Consider the following 27,419-nt stretch of genomic DNA (forward strand, 5'->3'; position numbering starts at 1 on the left):
TCCTTTCAATGGGTTCTTGGCTTCAAAGACACTTTGGGAAAGGACTTTGTGGGGACTCACACTGCTCCCTCAATAGAAGTTAGTGCAAGCATTATCTTCAGAGCAAGTGGCTTTACAAACAAATACTGCCTAACAATCTCTGCCCCTCCAACTCCCCCAAACACACACAAGCCTAGCCTGCAGACATGATGTTATCTGCAACAGGATTAGAGCTCTGTTCTCTGTGCCCAGGGATCCTTTCCTACCGCCCCCCCTCCTCCCCCCCCAAATCTTTATCAACCCAAAGGCCTTCTCACCCAACAGAAAGCACTTTCTCTGTCGCGGTGCAGGGATGCTGTGGTAGCATGAGCCCACATGGGAGGAGGCAACACCGAGGAGCCGCTGGCCATAGCGCAAAAGCTGTTACCAGCCAGCAGAGATAGTGCTCTAAATGGAGGAGCATTTTCCAGTGAGGCTTGTGAGGACATGTACCGCACCAAGGACACAGAGACGGGGCTTTGGCCACAAGCCTCTCAAAGACCCTCACGTGGGTCACCTCACTTCCCCCTGCTTGGTTTCCCTACCGAGAGTTTTAGGGACAGTGCTTGCTGGGGTAAACCTGAAGAAAAACTGAGCAACAGCGGGACAAAAGGGGCAAGCAGGAAGGACTCGCAGCAAAGGCAGGATAAATAGGCAGTCTCTGCATGCATCCATGGGTAGCGGGAGCTGTGCGTGCTGGAGGGAACTCAAGTTGAATGAATCTGAGAAATACATGGAAAATCCGTGCTTATCTCTCTCAGTGGTACAAGTGGCCTGAGTTAAAGAAAGACAGAGGCTGGACTGCACAGGATACTGTAACTGGATCCAGAAAGGCAGAATCTAAGAAATACCAGGCTTGTTAAATTACCTCAGAAAGCTAGGACTTTCCTTATATACTCATTAAGCAAATATATGCCCCTGGGGCTACCTGCTCACTTGTACAGCATCAGAGGGGGTCATAACACAAGTGATGCCTTTGAAAATCAGCATGCATCTCCCTGATGGGGGACAGCTGGGAGGCCAGACTGGTTGCTAACTGCTCCCAGACCAGGCTGCAAAAGTTCTGCAAGACTCCCTTACACTTGGTGGTTGCCTCTGCCAGCAGCAGAACTAACAAAGGCTGGTTTTCCCTGAATGTGTGTGCTGTGTCCCTAACACCCCAGAACTCTCATAAACCCTGGTCTCTTTCCCAGCAATGGCCCTTCAAGTCTTCCCCATCTAAACAATCTTTCTCAGCCCTTACTTCCTCCCAAGTCCTCCAACCTCATGCCACGTAATACAGTCCTGCACATTTCACAGTTTCATGTGTGCTGACTGGCTGGCCTGTACATACATACTAGCTAGCCAGCTGACAGCAAAAAGAAAACAAAAATTTGAGATTACATCAGTATTTTTGCAGAAGCTAGTTTGATTCCCCCCCAACTTTATCTCAGTACTGATGTTTCACTTCAGCCTTCTTACCTCCTTAAAAGCTTAAATGAAATCAGCCAACAGATTCAGAAGTTATTAACTAATGGTAAGAACTGACAATTCAATAGTATAAATCCAATTTCCACACAGGTCAGATCCTCATCCTAGTTTAAGTGGCACAGCTTCAGTGGTGTAACACTGATTTCCAACAGGAGAGGATCTCATTGAGGGCGCTCTGTTTACTTACTGTCGTACTTCCAACTCCTGATGTCAAGTGTAAAATCCCCAGCACTGCTGTGACTCAGCAAGAGAACCTCAGCCATCCTGGGGACCTTCTTGTGTCTGATGCAGATGAACAGTCACAACTGAGGCGGGTGATCTGGAGAAGATCAGTTCTCTGACCCTGCAGCCTTAGGGATTGGGTAAGGCCTGAGGTCTCACCACACCAGGATGGTTGCTGTCCACACCAGCAACACACCACAGGTGACAAGCCTATGAAAAAAAGCTAGCAGCATCACAAAACACAGCTTTTATTTCACTGTTCTGTAATCTCTCAGTGCATCAAACTGCAGCAATAGAAACAACACAGCAGCAACAAGGAGGCACTTTAACCTGGAAAGGGGAGAATGAGACGTCCTCTCCCTCCCTTCTCTGATTCTCCTCCCTCCTAAGTCTCATGGTAGAGCAGGCTGATTTGTGTAAGTCACTGAACCACAGGCCCATGATGGCACTATCACTCAAGCAGCAAGCAGAGGAAGCAGGGGCTGGCTGCAGCCAAATGTTGGGATGAAGCCTTGCTCCCAGCTAAGGCCCAACTATTACACTACCTGGTTAGCATGAAAGAGTGTGAGAGAGAGGAAGGCAAGGAGGGAGGAAAAGAGGGAAAGACACACACACAGATGTGCCCTAAAATCCCATCTGCCTTCCAAGACTTCTTCCCCAGGACAAATATGCTTCATTCATCTATTTTACCCCAGAGGAAATGCCACAGTGATGAAAAGCCTCAGCACAGCCATATCCTCAAGACCTGACAGCATCATCTCCTGCAGCATATTCCCACCACCATAGTGCCAAAGGGCCGTTGAGAACCACCTTTGCACGTATCTGTTACTGTGGGCAGAACAAATGCACCACACTTGGAGCAATGAGCTGTCTCCTCCTGCTCAAGTCTGGGCTGGTCAGAGTAGCTCAAGGGGATTCTTTATGGGACCTGAACAATCCCTGCTGCTCTTAAAGCCCCTAGACTGTCTGAAAGGCCCTACGCAGGAAGCCTTTAGGTAACGCCAGTGGGCAAAAGGCCAACTGTGCTAACAAAGGAAGTGAAAAAGGCCAGGAGCCAGAGAGGGCGGCTTTTAGCCCAAAACCAGGATGCGACCGGCTGTGGGGAAGAGCACACAGAGCAGTCCAACCTGCGAGCATTCCTGAATGGGAGTCCCAGGAGTTGGAAGGGTGAATCAGTCCTGAGCCTGAAACATAAAAGGGCTCAAGCCTGCAGCTTATGGGGGAAAAGATATAAAGGAGGGAGGATAGATAGTAAACACAAGACTTGACTATGAAAAGAGAGCGCTGGGTGACGAAGAGAGAGAACCAAAGCTAGCCCAGAGCAGGCTGGTAGTTAGCTGTAGTTGTAGGAGGATATGAGTGCAGAGGGCTGAGAGGGTGAGTCAAGGATGAGAATGAAGAGAAAGGAGGAACCAGGAGAGATCCCCACTGCAGCCCAACAGAGCAGGAACACCCCAGCTTAGGTCCCAAGGGAGCCCAGCTATCACTCAGGCAGTTTACACTGCAGCAGGGAATAGAGCCTGAGGCTCTTCTGTCTGGGGGCCCTGCAGGTGCCAGCCCTGTTTGTCTCCTTAAAAGAAAAAAAAAAATAAAGCAACCTCAGAACCTCAGCCTGGGAGGGAAGGAGTTTCCCCTTTGTGCCAGGGATACAGGGAAGAGGGGAGGATCTCTGTGCAACCTGGACAGCCTGAAATTGAGATCCCTGGGCTGGGAAGCGGCCTAAGACTAGTAAGAAATAAGAGAGAGAAAGAACAGTCTCCAGGAGTCCCAGGCACCACCAGTGGGCTGTCTGGAGAGTGGACAGGGCCAGGCATGCTGGCCCAGCACAGTTCCAGGCACTGGCACAGACTTATTTCTCCAGAGTCAGAAGGAGAGTCCACAACCTGCAGCACATCAATAGGTGAGGGAGTCCACCAGCTCTCAGTGTGCGCTGTTCCAGCTGCTCCACACTTTACACATTCAGCTTGCCAGCAACCGTCATGAGGACTTTCAGGATGGGCATAAAACCAGACACCTCGCTGAAACTGCTGCTGCTCACTACTTGGGTGTGAACCAGGAGACCCTGTTGGTAGTTCCTAGCCTCAATGCAGCGGGCAATTTCATGGAGACCCATGAGGATGGTTGGAGAGAGCTGTGGGGAAGGAGCAGAAATGAGTCAGCATGCTCAGCACTGTAACACAGGCCCCGGCTCCCTCCATACCCTTCCCTCCTGTTCTTCACCTCATCCTCACCAAGCAGCACCTACACAGTCAAGCACTGGCAGGAAGGATAGCCCGCTTCCTCCAGTTTCCCAGCCTACAACAAACATTAATCTAATACGCAGGCTGGATGACAGCAAAGGCAGGTCCTAAGTAATGACATTTCAGCATTAACTGAATATCTGGTGTACCTGAGGAGGTCAAAGGTCCATCTAGCACAGAATCCTGTCTCTGTTCAGGCCTGATATGGATGCTCGGGAAAGGGTGTATGTTAAAAGGATTCTTCCCTTGATAGCTATCCCTCCAGCAATTGCCATCAGCAGCTTCAGAGTTTTCTAAGCCAGAGGTTACACTAGGTTCACACTTAAAAATTACCCCCAATTGCCCCTTCCCATCTGGAACCCTTCTATATGCCAGTATACTTCCTGGGGGTAAAAGCACCCTGCAAATACCTCCCCAGCTTTTCCTTACACTTTGTCTGGGCCAGGGTTAAGGAAGAAGAGATAAGGCTGGCTGGATTCAAGGTGCATTTTAAAGTTTGTCACTCTCCTAGCTTTCTCAAGAGGATAAGTGCTGGTAACACTGGGACAGACACCAAGGCCCACAACCCAGTGCAAAGGTGGGATTGCGAACTCAGCTGGACCACAGAGAATGGTGACATCTACTTACCGCCTGCTCGCGGAGCTTCTCATACAAACACTCCAGCCGCTGCAATGCATCTTCCAGCTTCCTTCGGGTTTTCTGAAGTGAAACAGGTATTGCTAGCTCTGCCAGAGCTTCAAAGCCACCCCTCCCAGAACCAAGTTGTTCTTCCTCAGTCCCTCTCCTCCTCTGTTCTTCCCACAGCACCTTACATTTCAGCTGCATCTCAGCCTCTGCCAGCCCGCCATGCCCTCACTGTGCACATATACATGCACACTTTCCCCAAGGCAGGAAGCTGGAGTTGCCCCTTCTCCCATCTCCCAGCCTAGGCATTCCTCCCGTCTGCCAGTGCTTGCAGACCATGAGACAGAGTGTCTACTTCCAAAGCTTGAGAAACATCCACTAGTTGACCCATGGGGCATTCAGACAGCCTCACCCTGGCTGACCCAAGCAGCAGCTTCTTCCTGGCCTCCTTGAGGAAAAGAGGGAATACCCTTCCTACTCCAGGTAACCACCAAGGAAAGGGCCCGAGTACTGAAGCTGTGGTGGGACTGACCCCGTTAACCCCACCTTGCATAATCCATTCATAGGTAAATTATACTGTGGATAGAAATGCCTGGCTCTGGGCAATGCTGGGACAGGCCTGGCAGCCTTAGGAACGCAGGTGCATTGCATTGCTGTACCAACCCAGCTAGTCAACCTCCATGTAAGCTGAGTGCTTAAGCCCAAACCAACAGGCCTTTCTGTCCATAGAGGGAACCTTTAGGTTATCTCCCAGAAATTGCTGCGCTGCACTCTCAGAAAACACAGACCAAACATGCCGAAGATGCTGCTACACACAATTTGTCTGACTCTGGGATAGCAGTTTGGGCTCAGTGCTCATCCCCACACCCACTAAGCGGAGGAATTCTGGATGGCTTCATGGTGCGCCCAAGCCCTGGGAAGACTTAGCAACCTAACACAATGCTGCAAACACTGCTTGTCTGCTCCTAGACAGTCTGGTCTGATATATTCACGCAATGTGACATGCATGCCAACAGCGTTCCAGGAACCAGGGTGGAGAAGTTACAGTGGCCCAGACACAAAGATTGTCTTGCTTTCTGTTCCAGCCATGATATCTCAGCCTCTCCCTCTAAATTCTGAGGATAGCTGGTAATACCAGCTCTGCAGGAACTATCTACAGATCAAGCCAGTGAAAAAGGAGGCTGAATTAGCTGCATCATTTCTTCTACTTTCCTCAGAGAAAAGAGCCAGGAGGACAGAACCATTGCTCCAGAGAGGCAATGAGAAGCAGTGGATAAATGCTAAAGAATGCATCTCAGTTCCCAAGAGATGGACAAGCCTACAGCCTAAATGAAGGAGGCAGATGGAGATTAACTTAGGGGGATGAGTCTTCTCTTTTCCCAACCAAAAGAAGAAGCACCAGTCAAACACCTATGAGGGCAAATAAGCCAAAGTTCAGAGAAGGGAGGACTTACTGGATCAGTGGCGACAGCAGAGCAGCGTTGCACCAACCCTTCAAATGTGGTCTTCAGAGCCTGGTGCTCAGGGGGCACCTCCTTCCTCTCAACTCTCTCCACAGGTAGCTGGTGATACTGACAGAGAGAGAAGCAGCTGAATGAATACAACAGGAGCATGAAAGGCTGGAGCAGGTAGATTCCCCTCCTGCAACCACGAACAGAAAGAATTTCACTCCTTCGCAAACTCAGAGAATACCTGGAAGCACAGAGTTAGATTATTGTCTTCAGACTGTGTTATAGCCTCAGGCCTCTGTGGATTCCCAACACTCAGCAGGCTGACAGCCTGCCTAGCCTCCCTCCCTCTCTCCCAGCCATATCCAGGTGTCATTTTCCACCCTGGCAATTCCTCTAACAGGCAAAGATGTCTTCTAAGGGCTAGGGAGCAACATAAGCCCTGCAGCTGCCAAGTAATAAGAATCTAAAAACCTGAGTTGTTTTTCTAGTTGACAAGGAGCTGGTGGCTGGGAAATGCCCCACTTTCCCTGGGTACCTGCAGGCTGCCTTCCTTGGGTGCTCCTGGGGGTGACTGGCCAGATTCTTGCAACCTGGACAGCTGAGGATGGATCCCTTGGGGCTCAGTGGGCAGGCTCATTACTGGAGCTGTGATGGGGGCTGGAGGAGTAAATTTCTCAGGCAACTGTCAGCAAAAAGAAAGAAAAGGAAAAAAAAAAAAATCAAGAAAACCAAGTCCAAGGAAGGGGGGTTGGTTACACTCTCCACAGTCAAATTCAACTTCCTTTCTAACTTGCAGAGTGCCCCGTTCTCAAGATGATGTGTAACACATCCCTATTCTTTCAGCCCCCTGACTCAGAGCGTGGGGCCCTTCCTTTTGCATCCTAGATGAACAGTCAAAGCAACAGCAAGAAAACTCCTCTGGAATTGTTCAATCAAACAGATCCGTTGCCCCTGAAAGCACCGGTCCTCAGAAAGCCGCCTTGGCTCTGCGACGGCACGAGTCCTGAATGTAGAGATTAGCAGCAGTAAAGTGTCCAACAGAGCAAGTGTTGGGGAAAATCCCACGACATGGGGGGAGAATCCTCTCGCAAACACTTCATCGTGCCCCTGCTAAGCCAGAGAGTCAGGATAGATTCACTCCGACAGGGCTAGATCAAAAGGAGATGGCTTTAACAAGAGGCTAATCCTGTTGTAGTGAGCACAGCCTGAACCAGGTTCCCAGCTATGCTGCCAGAAAAAAGGCGAGAAGTCTGTTCCAAGCTAAAGAAGAGGAGTAGGGGGTGGGAATGGTGCCAAAGAAGCTTCTCATCACACCTGCCAGCAGGCAGCAGTGATAAAAATGGGGTACTGAGAGCGCTTGTAAAAGAGCTCAGCTCACAGGTCCTCCAATGCAATCACTACAAGGCAGAGAGCAGCAGGGCCAACATGGCAGGCAGCTCACAGCTACACCTGTCCCAGCTTCTTTCAGCAGAAGTGCCTTATCAGTTGGTATCAGCATCTGAAGAAAATCACTGTGAGTCTCACTGTGCTGAGGGGAAATGCTGCCCCCAACTGTCAGGTGTGAAGTGAGCATGATCTCCCCAGCCACTATCAAAAAAGGTGTGTGGGCAAGGGGACAAGATTAAATCCCTATTTCTAGCAACAAGTGACTGTAGTCAGCCTGGGAAGTACTGACAGAGGATGCAGCATCACAGATGATAACCATGTTACAAAACAGCCACCATGGAGAATGGCATGCAAGTTTGGAAGGCAAAGGGTCAAGACGACTTAGACTTTGGTCCTAGCTATGCATGTAATGCGGAAGTAGACAGACCAACGTGGAATGAGACCTGCTGAGTGTGACTGGGAGGAATGTATCTGTTGCATGGAGCTCCCTGCTAAAAGACAGCCAACACATACTGCAGCTGAAAGCTTACCTGTTTCTTTTGAAGGCCTCCTCTTACAGCAGAGGGATCAGTCCAAGATTCCTGAGCTGTCAGGAGAGAGAACAAGGCACAAATATCAGACTTTGAGAAGGTGACCACAGCAACAATTCATGGTGGATGTATGGTTTGGAACTTCGCTCAGCAAAAGGGCCTATGGCTCCAATTCCCCCATCACTGCACCTTCAGACCATTTCAACTGAGGAATTTCAGGCATAGCTCATGGGCCCTAGAACTGCTCTTGCTTCTCTTTCTCTTTCTTAACTACATTCTTAGCATCCGAGTACGTACACAGGCTTCATGAGGTGATGTCTGACCACACTGAACTGGCACACACCCATTCCCACACAGAAAGCTTTTTCCAACTACCCGAAGCTTTCCACATTCTGCACAGGCTGCAGAAGTCAGTTTCAGAGTCAGGCCTGAACCTTGGTCAGGGCCTGCATGTGTGCGCAGATCAGGGGCCAGGGGGTTCCTGGGGTTCCCCAAACAGCAAATCTAGCGCTGTGGTACCACAGCGAGTACTATGTTCTAGGTGAAAAGAGGGCTTCTCAACAACACTTGCAGGAGTGCCTCACGGTGGCAGTCCACAGCAATGCAGGTTGCTGTGGTAAAGCAGAGGAAAGTTATGGATGGGTTGAAATTCTTCCCTTCCAAAATCATGTTCAGAACCAAAGTTTAGCAAAATTTGCTGGCTTCCCAACTAGAAGGGAATAGACTTAACCAGTAAATGCCTTGAGAGCAGAGAGGTGTCTCAGCAGATGCTTCTGTGGTACCTAGCCTCTAACCTCACTCCAGGTAATTAAAAATTCATCAGACAACATAACATCAAAAGACTTGCAACCACACTTCATTCTGCAAAGGTCAAATTCCAACTACCTTGTCTGCTGCTGTCCTGTAAGGGTACCTGCATCTCTAGACAGAACCCCAGTGCTTCTTTTGTCACCCCTGTATTAATAACTGCAAGCCCATGAGACAGGAATAATCTGTGAGAAAGTAGCATAATTCTACGGGGCAATATCAGAATTGCTGGAGCTCAGTGCCAGACTTAATAAGCCACTGATCCTGAACTGAGCTTTAAAAATCACAGGGGAAAGATGCAAAAGGTGCTTCGTTACTTTAATTACCTTTATTATTAAAATTCTGGCAGTCTCTTTTTGCCTTCCCTTTTCCCATGATTTCAAGACTCACTCTCTGATGAGTTTGGATCAGTAGTTTAATTAAGTTGGCACTTATTTCTAGCTTGGGGATTCTGTGCCCTAGAACTCTGCTGGCCCCCACCGAGCCTGTGGCCTAGGAGTCCTTGGCACTATTCCAACCCAGTGGCACTTTGAATCCTCACAGGAAACAGCTATTTAAATTATAGTCTTTAAGCTAGGCATTTAATCATGAGACATGAGACAACAGAACCCTGCTGCATTTTGCTGGGATGAAATTCTGACTATCTTGCCTATGCTACTTGTGAAATAGGATTTCTCACCAACCCCGAAAGGATTGCCCCATGGCAGTAGTCTCCAGCAACGCCTGTCCTAGAAAAAACAAGACAGTCACAGGATGGAGTCAGGGATTATCCCAACCAGAAAGGAGATCAGCCAACATGTTGCTGTCCTTCACCTGTCCCTGATGCTCCCCAGGAGCGTGGGATTTCTCTCTTCATTGTGCTAGTGAGAATGTGTTCATGAGCTGTTCAGATCATGTTCAGGAATTTCCAAAGCAAGCAAGTTTGGTGAGTCATATTGAGTGATCTTACAGTCCCTTTCCAGGCTAAAGAAAAGTACCCATCAAAACCAGAACAACAGCAGGCAAGAAAGCACTCTCAAGGAAGCCAGTTTGCTTCTGGTCTGGGCATGCCATATACTGCCATTAAAACTGGGAGTAAATGCTGCCAGGAGAAGGAAACTTCCCAGCAGTGAATTCCTGCAGGGCATCTTCAGCCTAAGGAAGTGCTTGAAATCCTTGCTATAGCATCATCTCTCCTTTAACAGGGAAACATTGGGGTCTTTTGTTTCTCTGCTGAAGGGACAACTCCCTTTCTAGAGCCCTACTCCAGCCAGCAAGGCTTGCTTGGTGATGTAAGTGGCTACCAAGTACCAAGTACTTAGACTTCTTAAATAAAGCTGAGACTCCCTAAATAATCTTTCATGCCTGGCAGATGGTCTTTGGTGCAAGCAGCAGTCACTGTGCAGAGACAGCCCACTAAGACATTGAGCCTTACCCCACTGACAGCGTAGACTGGAAGATACCTACTCTCCATCATCAATGAATCCCAAGGACAGAAATCAGTACAAAGCATCAGTCAGAAAGCCTCCACAGTCCAAATTCTCCCCAGCAGATGGGCTGAGGTTGAAAGCCAAATCTAGCCTTGTAACTAAAGCCAAAAGGGCTTTCCAGTTCCCCTTGGAATAAAGCCCCCAAATTCTGCTTGGGAAGCTCTACTCCACCACTGCTCATGCTGGGAGCCACCTCTTCCAAACCACCTGGGGAAAGCACAAGCAGAAGTAAAGCCATGCATAAGGCTAGGAGTGGAACAGGGGGAAAACAAGAGATGAGTTACAATCACTGGCCTGTTCCTTGCCTAGAGAGCCAAGGAAGCCCTGTTCTGTTGGCCCAGCAACCGCCTGAAGGGACAGAGAGACTAAGAATGCTCTAATTCCTCCAGGACTGGAGGAGAGTCGAGAAGGAAGAAGCTGGAGCCCCTGCTTTCTGTACCCAAACTCATCAGTAAGAGCACAGTGCTTTCATTTGACTTCCAACATCCCCAGCTATCACTTACTAGTCCTCAGGACAAGTACGTCCACTACCACAGCTGCATAGCTTCCCAGGCATGCAAGGAAACAACAAATAGCAATGAGCATGCACACATGCACACACAGCAAAACGTGCATACCCCCCCCCACATGTCACTGGAAGCAGCAACATTGCCTCCCCCACAGGTCTGGAGGCTTCTCTGGGTACTACCTGCATGATCCACGTTGGGATCTAGCCAAGGGAAGAAACCTGAAAATCAAGGCAGGGTGTGAGAGTCATCATCACCAACAGCTTTTACTCAGTGAGTAATGTCCCTGGACTACTACCCCCGATAGCTTTTCAGAAGGAGTTTGTCCAGCCTTAGCTTAGAGCCTTTGTGTGTAGTTCCCACAGGCTCCACACAGTGGGATTTGCTATCCTTGGTTAAACATAGCTCAGCAAAGGATTGCAGGTGGAGGCAAACCTCAAAGCCTCAGTTCCTTCACTCAGAATACACATGGCTTGGAGAAGCATCTGCTCAAAAATCTAAGGATTATCGCCTTGTTGTTAGGGATCTCCACAGCCTGGCTAAACCTGTCCTCTGAGACAGCAAACAAATTAACAAGCACCAGATGTGGTGGTGATGTGGGAAATAGAAGGAGGGAATGCCCATCCACTGGGAAGTGGGTCCAACAACACACTCTCTTTCCTCATCATGCTAGCAAGGACTTCACAGTACTTGCAGGCTGGGCTGGATTCAAACTACAGACCCAGAGGGGAAAGGCTCCAGGTCTAGAGCATTGTACAGAGGAATCCAGAAGGCATTCCCAGGCAAGCACTTTATGGCAACATGAAAAAATGGGGAGAACTAGAGCACAGCAGACAGGAATTTTATCCTGAAGCTAAGCAAGGGGTATCCTATGGACAGAGAAGCAGCACTCTGCTCTTCCAGCATTTCAAATGCGCTTCTTGTGTAAGTTAGATAAGCAGGGGTGAGATCAGCAAGCCTTCCACCAGGCATTCACTGGGAACCACCACTCTTTCAGTCAGAGCAGATGCCTCTGGAGTGGATGACTACTTAGGGTGCACTGGGACCTGAAGAGACAGCATCTTGTAACCACAACCTGGGGGACAAAGCAGCTGAACAGGCTGAATGAAACTGTCAACATTGTTGTGTTTCACCACCACAGCAGGGCTCAGCACAATGTGCCTGTAAGGTTAGCCTCAGCACCACATCCAGCCTTTGTGGTGACAGACCAGACCTCAGACGGTCCATGTCCATTATGTACTGCAAACCTCATTCAGGAGTGTCCTGGATACACAAGTCACACAAGCAGTACTTACCTGTGGGAGGAGGAGGAATGCTGGCTGCTGGCAGGGGTTTAGTAGATGGAGCTCCAGGACCTCCCTGAGGGTAACCCATGTTCATTGGGCAGTTGAAAGGTGCTGAAGAGAAACCTAGAGGAGACTGGCTTGCCACAGGGAGAGGACAAGCTGCAGGAAGCTGAGATGATGGGACTGAGGCTGGAGTGAAGAGGGCAGGTCCAGGTGGTGGAACAGCAGGAGATGTCATGGGCATGGACTGTCCTGGCAGAGGAGGCTGGCTGGGGAAGGGAGCAGGACCAACAGGTCTGACTCCCGCTGGTCCAAATGGCTGAGACTGTGACACAGCTACAAATGAGAGAGAGAGAGTATCAGCATCATTTGTTTCATGTGCAAACTACTCCTGATGCTCTCCTTCATGCTAGTAAGTCTGCCCTTCTTCAAGCCATACCCTAGAATATCCTTGCCAGACATATCCCCCATAATCCAGGCTACATCAGTCAAATGCTGACACAAAGTTAGCTGTGGCTTCTCCACCCCTATATATGCTTAATATCAGTGGATGTGCAGGAACCATTGCTAGAACAAGATGTGTCATAAGCGCTGAGAAGCCTCTCAGACAGCTGACTTTGCAAAAGGCCTGTGAGGAAGAAAGTAGAGCAGCCATCTATGCTGAAGGCTTCAGTCTAAGAAAACCTGAAGAATGGACATGACTATCAGACAATACTTACCTGGCCCTGAAATGGTTGCTGGAACCAAGCCCAAGTTGTACTGTGGGTACGGGGGCCCTCTGGAATAGACACTTGTTTGTGGACCCGTGCTGGCCTGCGGAGATGCAACGTGGTGAGGTGTCATAGACATTGCTGGCACCGGCTGAGGCGTGAAGAGGGAAGGCACTGAAGGCTGAGAAGGTGCTGAAGGGGCAAATGATGACTGATAGTTGGGCTGCAATTAAAAAACAAAGAACTTGCAAATGGCTGACAGTCATGCGTATACACACGCAAGCAGATGCACTTTCTACCCCTATCACTTCTCAGGCAAGAGAAGATGCTGCTGCTGTCAGTGCCCTGGATGGATTGGATCAAAGGCCTTTCCCACCACATAACTTGCTCAACAAGCTGAGCACCACACTCTTCAGAGTATTCTCCAGCTCTCAAAAGGATTAGTCCTCAGGAGCCAGTTCCCATACAGTGACTTCCTGGAAGCACAACCAGAGGGAATAATGAAAGAACAATAACGATAGAGGCTGGAAGCAAAATTTCCTGGACAGTCATCTTGTGCAAGAACTGAGATGAAGCCATACTACACTAATTTTACTGAGATATGAGGGTGAGATGGGCATAGGAGATTGAACCACAGCCCCCTTTTCCCTCAGTATGCGAGATCTCAGTGGATCACTACACTTGTAACAGTCTCCTCCAGTGACTGCATGTGGGACAGGGCTTTGCGAAAAGATGCCAGACAGCCTACTTTGGGATTATCACAGAGCTTGTGTTTGCTGCAGTGAAGGACATCACTGATGAGTTCCTCAATGCCTGCAATCTGCATCATCTCATATTACTTCATACGCCTTCCACAATCGAGTAGCCTTCCTCCCTCTCCCCAAGCCATGAACACCTGAGTTTAAAGCCTACCTTCTCTGGATGTCTGGGACCTGTTTTGTGGGCTGCTCCTTCAGGGGCGGAACCACCCTTAGCTGCTGGAGATGTGTGTTTAACACCACCTACGTTGACACGAGTGTAGGGAAAAGGGGGTGGCTGCTGATCACCCACATTCTCTCCCTGAGCATGGAAGAGCCGGTCTCGGAGCTGTTCGATCAGGAGCTGAAACAAACTGTGCTTTAGGAGAAGTGCCCTGAGAGCCTCAGATGGAAGGGTGCTGGGGAGGCATTCAAAGCAGACCCTGACCCAAAGCACTGAGCATCAACCTGCAAAACTAACCATTTCCCCAACAGCCACCAGGAGGGAAAAGAACCAAACACACACAAAAATCCTGTAAGTGACAATCTGGGACATCACCTGCCATATTCCCAGGCAGATGAAGTCTCACCAATCTTTCCCCCAGTCTTTAGAGTATTCCCTCCCCAACCCCTACCCACATTTGGGCACTAGACAGATTTGTTTCAAACTACAAGGTGACCTCCCCATTCCTTTCCTCTGCCAGCTAGTTTCAGGAATAGGTGCAGCTTCCCTGGAGAGCTGCTTCCCAGCATTGTTTTCCAGGAACCATTTTACAGTTCTGTAGCTCCTTTCCTTTTCCTTGAATCAAAGGCACTACAGAGAAAAAACAAATGAAGACAAAAGCTGTGTCCTAGGAAGAAAAAAACCCCAGACCTCTACTCTCAAGTTACCATAATTAAGGTGAAACCTTAAGTCCTGATGCATGTCAAAGGCCAAGCTCTCCCTCATACAAAGTACCATTTTTCCCTATATACTACTCTTTCCCACAATAACCCATTTCTTACTCACCTCTTTAGAGCTGCTGGGTAGGTAATTCATTGCGGCTGCCAAGCATCCTTGTGATGCCAGGAGACCGGCATATTGGGTGATTCGTTCTGCCAAGACAGGGCCTGGTGCTGGTCCTGCTGTGCCTCGGAGCATCTCAATGGACCTGCTCAGCACCATCACCTTCTCTATGAGATCCTGAATAAGCCAGGGGGAAGGAGAAAATAGACCACTCGGCATCTGACTTGCTTTACTGGTCCATCTCATGCTGAGACAATACCAGATGGCTCTCCCTACTTTCAGCTGACATCAGCTCCAATGTGAACAGAAGTTACTCCACTCTGCACCAGATACTACCAGTGATGACTGTGTCCTCAGGTGCACTTCATGGAAAGAAACAGGAACCAGGAAGCAAACCCTGACACTGCTACTTTTATGGTAAGGGAAAAAAGAAAATCAGAAGCCACAAGGACATTCCAACCAACTGATCTTTTTAGTAGGAAGTTGCTACTGTAACTCTAGGAGTTACAAGCCATCAGCTTGGAAGAGGAAGGATTAAAACCATACCAGGAGAAATTCACTAGGAAAAACTACTACTGCTGACAAACAGACCAGAAGGTTTTTAGTTATTCAAAGCGCCTTCAACTCCCAGAAATCGAAGTAACATTTCTATCTATAGAATGAAACATGCACCACTGGCTGATAAGTGATAACTGGGAGAAGGCCAGTTTCAAACATAACCAGGAATGCTAAAGGTGCCTTTTTGTTGCTGTTACTCACTAGTGGGGTTGCAAAACCAGCGAACTCTGTAGCAGAGGGCATTATCTGCAGATATCTGAGTGGAAGACTTGTCTAGTTCATTCTAGCAACTGGTGGACACAACAGGGGTTAGTGACTTAGCCAGGGCTGGTTTAAGTGTAACAGGTAGGTAACAACACTGACGTAGAAGACCTGATTCATCTGCAAGCTGTGACTTCCCATACGTGATCATTCTACTTGCAGTGGGAAAAATACAGTCTTTATCTTATCTTGCCAAAGGCTGTCCTGAAGGTACAGCCATATAACTGGAGCATTACAGTTAGACATGACAAGCACAGTAGCAAATGCACTCCCAGGCAACTACCAGTAAGAAAACAGGTACAGTCTAAACTTCCCTGACTAAAAGGAAGCTCAGAGATGACATCAGTATACAAAGACAGGTGGGCAGGCCGTAACTCATGTCCATGGCTGGATTTAGGTGCAATGGAGTCAGTACTCTCTAAACACACAAACCCTTAATGTTTAAGAGTGCAAGCCTCCTTCAGATTTAAGCCCATAATCCAGGCTAGAAGAAGATACCTTGGTGACTACAAACAGGTCTCCACTATCTGCTGGAAGCCAGATGCTCTGTTTGATGGGATAATGCAAACAGATCAGGGCTACCAGACTGGCCTAAAGAGGAGTCAAACCAACATTATAGCACCTGTACCTGCAGGGCAAGGGGTGACGAAGTCTCATGGTTTTTTACCCAGCATTCCACCAACCTCTCCACATTGCCTGATGAGATATAGCAGAGGCAGGCATCATTGGACAGCGCTGCACCCCCCTCCGACTCTAGGCGGGCACCCAGCATGTCTAGAGAGGAAGAAATACAGCCAACATTTAACACACTCTCTTTTTGAAGAGCTCATTAACCCCAATGCTCATCTCTTAGCCATCCTGCTCCGGCTTGGCATGAAAAGGTGTTGACAGCTTTGGATCTGCACCTAATTAGAATCAGAGAGTCATTTAGGTTGGAAAAGGCCTTTAAGATCATCAAGTCCAACAGTAAACCTAGCACGGTCAAGTCCCACTAAACCATGTCTCTAAGTGCCACATTTACATGCCTTTTAAATACCTCCAGGGACGGTCACTCGACCACTTCCCTGGGCAGCCTATTCCAATGCTTGACAACCCTTTCAGTGAAGAATTTTATCCATATATCCAATCTAAACCTCCCCTGGTGCAACTTGAGGCCATTTCCTCTTGTGCTATCACTTGCTACTTGGGAAAAGAGACTGACACCCACCTCGCTACAACCTCCTTTCAGGTAGTTTCAGAAAGTGATAATATCTCCCCGAGACTCCTTTTCTCCAGGCTAAACAAACCCAGTTCCCTCAGCCACTCTTCGTAAGACTTGTGCTCTAGACTCTTCACCAGCTTCAGTGTATAATTCTTGGATAACACAGAGACATGGGCATCATTAAGGAACCCCCAAACCAACTTGGTTGAAAAAAGAAGTATTTTTTTATATATCTGCCAATTTTTATATGGCTGCCCAGACATATAAAAGAAAGAAATGACAGCTAAATTCAGTGAAAAAATCCAACACTTTTTTTTTTTTTTCTCCAAAAGAGGTGTGGGAATCTCCAGGCAACAGTAGTGCCCAGTACCAGGGATAGCTAGTAATCCGGTAGTTGTCAATGTTTAGCAAATGCTAGGAGATAAAAGTGAACTGGAGCTATCTCACTGTGACCACCACCACAGCCACTTTCCATCCCTACAGTTTGGTCTCTAAAAGATGTCGTTTTCTTGCATTTCAAGTTGTGTCATCTTACCTGTATAAAGTGCTGGCATTTCTCCAACAGCACTTAGCTGTTCCCAGCAGCCAGGAGCTAGTTCCCAGCTAAGCAACATGAGTAACTTCATCAGATTCAGTCACTAGATTGCCCCTTAACTCCGATTCTCAGAACAACTAGTTGCTGAGCATGCTGGACTATTAAAAGGACTGAGGAAACTACTGAAGCCATCGAACATTCATTAACCCCTGTTTCTGAGATTAAAAGGGAGGGGAATGTGCTGAAAGGGTAAACCTCTTTCAGATGGAGTGCAGCCACCTGACCTTTTGCTGTCAAGGAAATACCTTTCTCCTCAGAATAAAATAATAAATATCACCCTCTTAGTGTCTCAGCCTAGTGCCTATCCTGTTTTTTCCATGCTATTGGTAGAGTGACAGGAAATATCAGCATATATTTACACCATGATACTCAGCTACAGTGTGCATCTATCGTTCTCCTAACTCAACAGTCCATACTTATTATTTAGTAAGTTCCAGCTAGCTGTAATGAGTAAGGAGTGCTTTCCTTCCTAAACTGTATCTACTTCTTTCTGTAAGCAGTCCAGAGGTGCCCCATTTCTCTTAAGGGAAATTGTATAAAAACATAATACGCTGCATACCACAGAGCTGGGTATAGTCCTCATGCTTTGAGTATGTCAACAAGATGGCCAGTGCCTCCTTCCAGCTCTGTAGATCACATGTGCAAATGATATCTTGCCAGTTCTGCTGCACAATGGAGGAAAGCAGCTGTAAGGGAAGCAGAAGGCCTGTCAATCACTGAAGACAAAGATAAGCTGACTGCTTAAGCAAGTGCACCCATAGCAATAGCTCACTTCCAGACACACTTCCCACAATGCAGCAACTACCTCACTGTACATTAAAGTCCACCAAGCCAGCATCCCAATGTTAACAGTAATTAGAACCCGATGCCTCTAAAGAAAGTAAAAAAGCCCAACAAAACACTTAAGAGAATATGGAAACAGCCGCACTAGGCAAGACTAAAGATCTAACACATATCTTGTTTCAGAGCAGCTAGTATCAATGAGTGGGAATATAGTGTTAGGATATCCCAACCCCTGTTACACTTCCCCATTTGTAAATTAATAAGCTAGGACCTTCCTAGCTGAGCTGTAAAGGGGCAGTATGCTCCACAGGTTACAAGCATGGGGAAGCTGAGACAGAAACCACTAGATTTAAAAAAAAGAACAGACATTCTAGGCGGGCAACACGAAGTTGTCATAAAACTACAAAGATATTAAAGTTGTTGAGTCAAGAGGAGATGCACAGATTCTGCTGACATTCAACTTCCTGCCAAAGCATTTCCACATATATTCAGACAAACATCTGCCAAGATATCACACGCCTTCCCCTGCTCAGTGGGTACACAAAACTGTCACTTACTAAGGAGAGTTTTGTCTTCCGCTTGGCAAAGTAGCGCTTCTGGGTCTCCTTTAGGAGGTTCTCCCCACCAGCTATAGCTAAGATGATGGCATCAGCAAAGCGCTCTGCTCGCATGCACAGCTCCACTGCACCCTCAAAATTCCCCAACAAAAGGGCTTGGCTGATAAGTCCATCTGTATCTACAGAGGCAAGAAGCAGAGTCAACCCATAGGGGCATCATCCAGATGCATTGATGATGCTTGTTTTAAAGAGCAGGCAGTAAAAAACAGTAACATGGAAGCCCAGCTAAAAGAAAATTTGGAAACCCAAATCAGGTTTTGCATTTTGAAAAAACCACTGACTTGTCTGTAAGTCTTCCATCATCTAGAAGATTCTCCTATATTTTTAATGGGCCTGTTATCTGGGAAGAATATTTCTCTGCACAGTGCTGAGATATGCATGACACTGGGAGGGGTCATGTGTTTTAAAAGTATCCATCTGCTGGAGTGGACCAGATTCTTGCTGGTCTCTCTAATTTTCTGGTTTTCCCTCCTCTCCCCTTTTCCTAAGGGGGGAGGAACGCACTTCATGCAACATACCTTCTGTGACAGGAATCTCCAATGTGCTCATATTCTGTGGGATGAGGTTGTCAAAAAAGGCTGAAGAGGAGGAAACAGCAGCTACATCATCACTGGAATTTATCAAAAGCTGTGCAAATAGTGCAAGAGGTTAATTAATTCATTGAACACACAGATCCTGCCCAAAACATTTTAGTGGATTACAGAGTGGGATGGGGCTGCTCTCCATTTGTTTGAGCATGCCCATATAAATCTGATTTCAACTTGGAAACCCATCATGCCTCTTGTCACTGCTCTATCAACCTGCACAGTTTCACCAGGGCAGCAACAAGAGCAGTGCTGCTATTGACAAAGCTTAGGAGATTGATGGTGTATGACATGCAATGCCAACAGTATTGCTGGCCAGCATTCATTAACCCAACTGCCAGCCTTTGAGCAAGCTGAACAATTTTGGACAGAATAGGGACAAGCCCAACAAGTGATATCTGTAACTAGCAGGTAGGGTCGCAGCCATGCTTGGTGCTCTATTGAAATGCAGGACACAGTTGCTACCCCTAGAATATCTCAGCCAGTGTTTAAGGTTTGCGAAGGAGATTACTAATTTGAGGATAGCAGTTTTAGATACCTTAGAAGAGCAAAATTTACAGCACATGGTGAACCAGGCCTTGGAAGGCATCTGAAGACGGACATCCCAAAATCATGTGAGAATACATTTCAAAGGACAGAGGTGAAAAGGAAGGAAATGCAAAAGAAATACCACAGCAGAAGCTTCACAGAGGAAATCCAGAACTGTAGCATGAAGTTAAGCTGGGGTGAGGCTAATTCTATCACTGAAGAAATCAGCACTGGTGAAGCAAGCCTTCTTACAGTGTTAACAGCCAGGAGTCCGTCTTCATCATTCACTGATTTGTTTTAAAGCCAGAAGGGACAGCTATGATCATTTAGTCTGACCCTGTGAGGGTCAGACAGGCCTGTGAACTGCCCTCTGCAATGGCTGCATTGAGCCCAAAAACTTGTGGTTGGAACTAGACCTTCCTGTTCATTCTGCCCTCCACCGCTCTCCCAGGCTGGCAAGATGTACAGGACATACCTGATCTGGCTGTGCAGCATTTGTCTCATCTGCCTCAGGAAGGGGCTGTTTATCTGGGATCCCATTGCTCAAACATGAGGCAATCTAAAAAAGTAACAGACATGCACAGATTGAAGCCCCTATCAAAGTTAAACACCTGGACAACAAAGCCACCAAGTGACTGGTGGGGCAAGCCCCAGACACAATTGCTCTGGCTCTGTCACCTGTTTGAAAAGTTCCACCACTCCCTATTCCTGGCTGGCTGCCTATCAGAAGTTAATTATCCTTTTCAGAGCATTGTCCATGCTGTTGTAAGAGTTTCCTCCCCTGCAGCTCCATCAGTGCTATGCCAGACTGTCTTCATCTGTCACCTTCTTCCTGGCTGAGGAATCCCCTGAGATGCAGAGAGCTGGATGCCAGAAGAAGCTCTCACAACTGTGCTATTGTTATACACTTCCCAGAGCACCAACAACTGGAAGCAAGATAACTGGGCTCAAGACCCCTTTGGTTTGATCCAGTACAGCTACAGTTATACCCTTACAACTGGCTGCATTTGCTTTCTATTGAGATATACTTAAGGTGCCTCTCAGCTGAAATTTCATACAGTTTGGTCTTTCATGTTCTGTGAGACCACTCACCCATTTCCAGTAGGGACCCTACAACTCTCCTGCAGCAGGTTTAGTCCCGTAAAGGTTTCTGTCTACTGGAAAGACCCCTTACCTTTTTTTGCAGATCCTCTTTACTGTAGCCCAGCAGCCTGAGGAGTTTAGTCCTGGACTCCTGCTCCAAATTCACCTGAGTCCCAAAGAATATTAAAAAGACAAGAAAACATATAAAATCCTAGACATCTACACACTTCCAACAGTTGGCTGCTTCTGGCAGCAGCAAAGTTTAGAGCTCGGTTTATAGATAAGGAACTCAACTATGACCAGTCCACCTAATGACTACTGTGGGAAAATCTATGGAATTTAAGTTATAATCATGATAAAAGGGTGAAATTCAAGTTTGTCACATAGTTACAACTGAGGTACAACTGCATATCAGGGCTACGACTGTATGCATAAATAGTGTACTTGGTCATTAATTCCCTGGATGGTCTAGGAATTGCCAAGCTAATCTCTGCATAGCGATAATGGACTGATTTGAGTCCAGACGAAACTGAGACAAGGTGGTTGCCTGAACTCCTAGCTGGCTTCACAAAAATTAACTAACTAATTGTTACAGAAGCTCCCTGGGTGGGGATTTCAGACTGTCCCTGGGAGTCCCACAGGCTGCACACAGCCTAATTGACAGGTGTTATTTGTATGCTTTAATGCGTGATTAACATCCTGCAAGGAGAATCTGCCTCAGCAAGTCCCAGGCTGTTCCTACTACAGAACTGATCAAACTGTACATGGGTAAGATACTTGTGAACAGTCAGGAGAAACTGTTCTTTCAGATGCAGAAATGGTCATGCAGGACAGGACAGTCTTTTGTACAGAAGCTTGGTTTGTAGTTTAAGAAAAATCAATAGTAATAGATCTTGTATGAGCTGGAGCGGTCTCACAGGACCATGGGCCAGCTGGATTATAACAACTCACTAGAACAACAGTTTGACATATCTCATCCAATGCAGCTGAAGACATTGTTGCAATGATCCTTGCAATGGAGACTAATGCCACTACCTAGACAACACCTGGTCATCCTATTCAAGAGATGTGATTCCCTATGCAAACATAATACTATGGAAAAAATCCCAATATTTCACCCCACACACAGTCTGCCTATGAGTGTCTGTAAACCACTACCAAGGCTAAGCCTTGCCTCTCCAGAAGGGTGGCCACTCCTCATTACCAAGCTCTTTCACATTACCAAATTGTCAACGAAACCATAGTCCTATGTAGGGCTACAGTCAGTTCTCATGCCACCACAGCTCTCTCCCTTATTACTGGGGAGTCTCATTGCCCATTTGGACTTTGCCTTGAGAAATAATAACAGTAGAGCTCCACAGGTAGCAGGTAGATATAGCTTGGCAGTGGGTCGAGATGAGAAAATCCTAGCACCTTGACAGGAAGCCCAAACGAGTCCACAGAAAAGACCATTCCTACTGAAAAATAAGACAACCTCCAAGACCTCAACTGCAAAACCTTTTCTTTAGACAAGTAACTAACTAGCCTATTCAGTTCCATTTTATATCTTAAAGAACAGGAATATAAAGGGCTAGAGAGAACCATAATGAACACATTCCATCTCAGGACTGTAAAAGAACTGACCTCTGTGTTTCACCACAGCCATCCTACCTTCAAGAAGTTCCAAAGGTTCTCATCAAATGGCAGCTTGGCTGTCTGGATCTTGCCCTGGCAGTAATCAAGGAGGTTTCCTGACTGCAAGGCCATCTGCAGTTCTCTGGATCGGAGCAAGAATTCAGTTTCAGTAGTGACTTGACTGATGAATACCTGGTGTGGGTAAGTCTGCTGCATTTGCTGTCCAGGAGCTTTGGCAAGACCAAAGGTAATCAGTTTTCCTCCAAACTGAGAAAGACAGAGGGAGACACAGTAAGCATTCTTATAAATAAAGGTAAAAGCAACTCACTTAGCTCTTCATTTAGCAAGGCAGACTCAAGCTCCAGCTGTGATCACAAGGAACCCAAACAGTTTAATGTGTATGGATGGTAAAGACATTGAGAGAGTTCACATCACAAGCCCTTCAGCTGAAGGCTGATAACCATGACATTTGTGTATGGGCTATCAGGCCTAGCCAATTGCAAATGCCAGAGAGGCACAGAGGAAAAAGTACCATTTGGAACTGTTTGTTCTTTTCTGACATGGAGAGGCAGGCTGCAATGATAAAAAACTATCATGCGGCTGGCAGGCACTACACAGACAGAGAACAAGTCAAGCCACAGGCTAAAAGAACAATTCAGCCTTTCGATTTAGGAGCAAAGAGGCGAAGAAAATTAAATACCTGGATAGGAAGGAGAAAGACAGAGGAGAATGGGAATGCATGTTGCAGCCTACAAGGACAGCTTTTATGAGTCTTCCTTAGCTTTGTTAACTCCTACTTATAACCTCCCATTATCTGCTACAGGACTCTTTCTTGTTGGAAATATATCTCAATGTTGAGCAAAATACCTTCACTCCATGGGACACCACACTGCACCTTAAACAGGCATTAAAACAACTAGCAACAGGAAGATAAAGGTTTCTCTAGCGAAATAAAAAGATTGTGTCACAAGACGACGCATGTATTGCGTTTTAAGCTAAGGACGCCCCATTCACTTACTGCAAATGAAACGCCCACAGGTCTGCGAATCCACTTGGGTGGCTTTTTTAATGGTGGAATCAAGGTAGTCTGAGCTACTTGCTCTGGCACCTGCAGAGGAGGAAGGACCTGTCCTGTACCAAAGGGATCCAGGTTGTTGAACGAGGAAGAGATCTAGAATCAGATGGGGAAAGGAGTAAGATATAATTCAATTCCTCTCTGTACGGAGTAAGCACAAAACACTATTGCTTAGTAATTAGTTACTTTCCTCACTGATGAAGAGAGAGGCTATTACGCACCTCTTCCTGGAATACCACCAAGCCCCTATGTGAGAGAAATGGTATTTCCAAACAGTTTCAGACATTATTTCTCAAGAAAGCTTCATCTTGAGAGATTTTCAAGTAATTTTTCCTTAGCAAGATACAAATTCCCTAACAAACACTGCTTGGCCTAGCACCCAGCTCATAAACAAAGCAGTTACAAAATTACTTGTTTTATGCAAGACAGTGACAACATACGGTCAAAAGTTGTCCAGCTTATTTTTTGTTTTGCTCACAAAGGAATGCCAATTCCCTTTCTGTTGCTGGGGTCTTTCAAATGGGTTAGTTTTAAGGACTGTCTCAAGCTTTTATAGCTTAGATGAGGCTGGTGAAATAGTCTCTCCAGGCTTTCTTGCCTAGACAAGAGAGTGTCAGAAGGGGCCCCTGATCCAGATTTCTGACATTTAGGAAGTCAGTGAGCATACATACAATGCTGTTCACAAGCATTCTTAATTTTTAACATTGTTGGCATAAATTTGTTGTTTGCTAAAGATAACCCTGTTCAAGTTTGACTGGACCATAGGGCATAGCTCCAAAATACAGCTGACCAGCATACCTGAAAGGAAGCCACATAAGGCTGATCAAGCTAAGGTTGCCAAACAAAGAATCACAGGCAAGACCTACATGTTTCGCCTTTCAAGTCTTTCTTCAGGGGAAACCAGTTCCAAAGAAAGACCGTTGCCTGGAGGAACAGCTTATACCCAACAGACCAATCACCCTAAACCTTCAGGAAATAAATACACACTAACAGGGTACCAGTAACATCAACCACTAGGTCTTCAACAGGGTTTCTGTCCTGATACCTTGGAATCCAGAGGAAAGAGACCTCTTGGTCACAAACTCCCCACCTCCATAACTGTCATTATCTCCTCCTATTTGTGTTCTCACTTGTTATTCTATTTATCTAAGAGTTATTCTACCCTACTGTTCTCCAATTTTGAACAGTGGAAGTGTGGCACATGCACATGAAGAATGCACAGAAAGAAAATTCTCCATGGGTTAAATAAATCCTTAATCTGCTACAGCTGTTGCTTGATAAAGTATTTTCTGTCTCTTGCAAATCCTATGAAACTGAACTCAGTCAGCTGTAAATGACTATATAAGTAACACTTAAGCCAGCTCATATGTATTCTCTTAAAACCTGTCTTGTAAGGCATTTGTTGGCTGGGAGAGAGGGAGGGAATTAAAAGACTAGACACCACATTAAAACTAAAATTTCAGACAGTGCTGACATTTAATCTGTTCAGAGTTTGCCCACCTATTCATTGGCTAAGTAATGGGTTTCAGTACCAAAATATTAACATGCTCCAGTTATAGTCAATTGACTTGAGCAAAAATGCTAGCAGTGGCTTATAAGCTACTTTTTAAAATTCTCTTCTGAACTAATAAAGTATTGTATTAGTTATTATCAATGTATTTAATTTTAACCTAATGACAAGACAAGCTTGTTGCTCTAACAGGTGTGCTGCTTTATTTTTAGTCTAGTAGTAATAACCATGAAATATATATAACATCAAAACTACACTTGATCTTGGTTCTCTTTACACACTTTAATGAATTTTACAAGAAACACTGAGACACCTTTGTCAAGAGGCAATATAGTCCCTTTGGGACTTGGTGGATATTAAGTCCCCACACAGGTAGTTTCTGGTTCCCACACCACACAGGTATACGTCCTGGTGGGTGTGACAGACTGCATTACTTAAAAACCATACTGTTATACCTGTGTGCTTCTAACGCTCTCAGAAGTCAGGTGAGTAACTGCCAATCTGTCAAGCCGTAACATGTTCACAGGACTTTACCTTGTCAGCCTGTGTCTTCTGCTGAGCTTCTAAGTTCCCACCCATAACAGAATAAACGTTGATCCACCCATCAAAAGTGGCAGCAGAGAAGACTGAAGGATTCCTAGGACACCACTGGACATCAAAGCACCACTGGCTCCGAATGGGCAACTCATAAACCACCTATCACAGAAAGGGAGAAGGCAGAAGCATAACACAAATAGTCTCCTGCTTTCCCCAAATTACTTGCCCACAGCAAGTGCGTCACACTTTATTTACATATCACCATTGTATATAAGTCTCTTATTTTTGCTTCTTGAAGGATGCATTTGCAACTGAGTTACAGCACATTGAGCCCAAACAGCAGAAAGCCACAGAAAGCCGCTATACAATAGGATTCTAATTGTAGAACAAAATCCAAAAGCAACAAGTCAGTTTTGCTCTGCTTTCTAAGTACTACTGTATCAGAGGACTATAGTATTGTTACACCTGCTGTTAACCAAGGGAGACACACCAGAAAACAACACAAGAAACACAGAAGCCCAAAGGAAAGAAGGTGTCATGAGCAAGAATATGTAAACAGAAAGAATAGTCTGGAATAACAAATTTGACAAGGAAAATAAAAGCCTACAGAAAAAAGTAGAACAACAAAAGTGGACTGTAATAGCTGCAGATGAACTATGAAGGATATTGCAGCCAACAAGTTTCTGGTCTAGCACCCAAAAATCCAAAGTTCAATTCATGGCCCAGTCACAGACTTCCGGCCTGATGATGGGCAAGTCACTAACATAACCTTGACTTTGAACCTCCAGTTTGTAAAATGAGGAGATTTCTTTTATGTCTCACAGGCACAAAGCACAGAGAATCACAGCTTCCTTCTCTGTGGAAATATGATCTGCGTTTTCTGTTCCCAGGTATAAAACCTTGCATTTGCTTATATTAAAATCTAGATTGCTAAATTAAAAAAAAAAACAAAAACCCACAACCAAAAAAACACAGAACCACAAAAAAACCCCCCAAATACCTCCAAAAACCAAAGAAATCAACCCTTCCCCCAAACTTACCAGATCAGACATTCTGTATAACTGTACTCTCCTTACTACTGAAAACCTTTGCAATTTTTGTATCACCTGAAAATTTTCTGTTCATTGGTACCAAGTCAGGAAGAGAGCCCTAACAACAGTTTAGGCATAAATGCCTAACTTGAATTTGGACTCTGCAAATCTACAGCAGCATGTACAAAGATGAGCCAGCGGCACTAAAATTAGGTTTTAATTTTTCCATTAAAACACAGTGAAAAAACTTTTGTAAAAGTTAGACATCATGAACGTTTCAGAGTCTGATTCTCTTCTAACCACTAGACATCTGTACAGAGTGAGCATCAAATCCCATGAAACCACAACAGCAGCATTTCATGCATTTTATGCAAACGGATTATTTTTTTCCATGCCTCCAAGGCAAAGGTGGTCAGCTAAGTGAAATTGTCTCATGAAATGAATCCAGCCTGGGGCTCCCAGCTGGACTTTGTTCAGTGTTTTTAGAGTACTTTCCCCATGCCATCATCACGATCAACTGTGTGAATTTTGTTCAAAGTTAAAAATTCAGTTTTATCCAGAAATTCAGCATTGAATGAGGTGTGCAGAATTTTTTTTTTTTTTTAACAGTCCTATTTTAATTCAGGTGACACCTAAATATTTCAAAGATGGTAATTTTGAGATACATGACTAGATAAGTGCATACATGTGAAACCACCGTACTATGAATAAATTTTACACACATATTTAATTACATTGTTCCCCTCTCAATGACCCTAACAAATGCTGTTCATTCTCCTTCAAGTTCCCCCCACTAAAAAAACCTACTACCGTAGGAGAAGGAAGAAGAAACAAATGGACACAGAGAACACTACATGAGTGAACATAGCAAGAGTAATCATAATTAGCTGAAACTAAGTTTTAGTTAAAGCTTTCTTCCCTCTATGATCTCTGGACACAGACATATCAAGAGAAAATCTCTGCCTGTCTCTGTTGTTTTC

General features: G+C 46.0%; 1 protein-coding gene across 1 annotated transcript in view; it reads right to left on the reverse strand.

Moving 5' to 3' along the window:
* Window positions 1–3,635: 3,635 nt before the first annotated feature.
* Window positions 3,636–27,419, reverse strand: part of SEC31B (SEC31 homolog B, COPII component) — a 30,981-nt gene continuing 7,197 nt past the window's right edge. Inside the window, exons 8-26 of the mRNA XM_009490640.2 lie at window positions 25,406–25,567; window positions 23,305–23,457; window positions 22,323–22,553; window positions 20,764–20,838; window positions 20,065–20,148; window positions 18,996–19,104; window positions 18,418–18,596; window positions 17,637–17,763; window positions 15,910–16,055; window positions 14,466–14,639; window positions 13,632–13,820; window positions 12,729–12,942; window positions 12,019–12,345; window positions 10,906–10,944; window positions 7,942–7,997; window positions 6,561–6,707; window positions 6,029–6,145; window positions 4,578–4,649; window positions 3,636–3,841 (exon numbers count right to left, since the gene is read on the reverse strand). Coding sequence (XP_009488915.1) covers window positions 3,662–3,841; window positions 4,578–4,649; window positions 6,029–6,145; window positions 6,561–6,707; window positions 7,942–7,997; window positions 10,906–10,944; window positions 12,019–12,345; window positions 12,729–12,942; window positions 13,632–13,820; window positions 14,466–14,639; window positions 15,910–16,055; window positions 17,637–17,763; window positions 18,418–18,596; window positions 18,996–19,104; window positions 20,065–20,148; window positions 20,764–20,838; window positions 22,323–22,553; window positions 23,305–23,457; window positions 25,406–25,567 — 2,781 coding nt within the window. The 3' untranslated portion in view covers window positions 3,636–3,661. The remainder of the gene's footprint in view (window positions 3,842–4,577; window positions 4,650–6,028; window positions 6,146–6,560; window positions 6,708–7,941; window positions 7,998–10,905; window positions 10,945–12,018; window positions 12,346–12,728; window positions 12,943–13,631; window positions 13,821–14,465; window positions 14,640–15,909; window positions 16,056–17,636; window positions 17,764–18,417; window positions 18,597–18,995; window positions 19,105–20,064; window positions 20,149–20,763; window positions 20,839–22,322; window positions 22,554–23,304; window positions 23,458–25,405; window positions 25,568–27,419) is intronic.

This window comes from Pelecanus crispus, chromosome 10 (assembly GCF_030463565.1).
Source record: "Pelecanus crispus isolate bPelCri1 chromosome 10, bPelCri1.pri, whole genome shotgun sequence".
Taxonomy (NCBI): domain Eukaryota; kingdom Metazoa; phylum Chordata; class Aves; order Pelecaniformes; family Pelecanidae; genus Pelecanus; species Pelecanus crispus.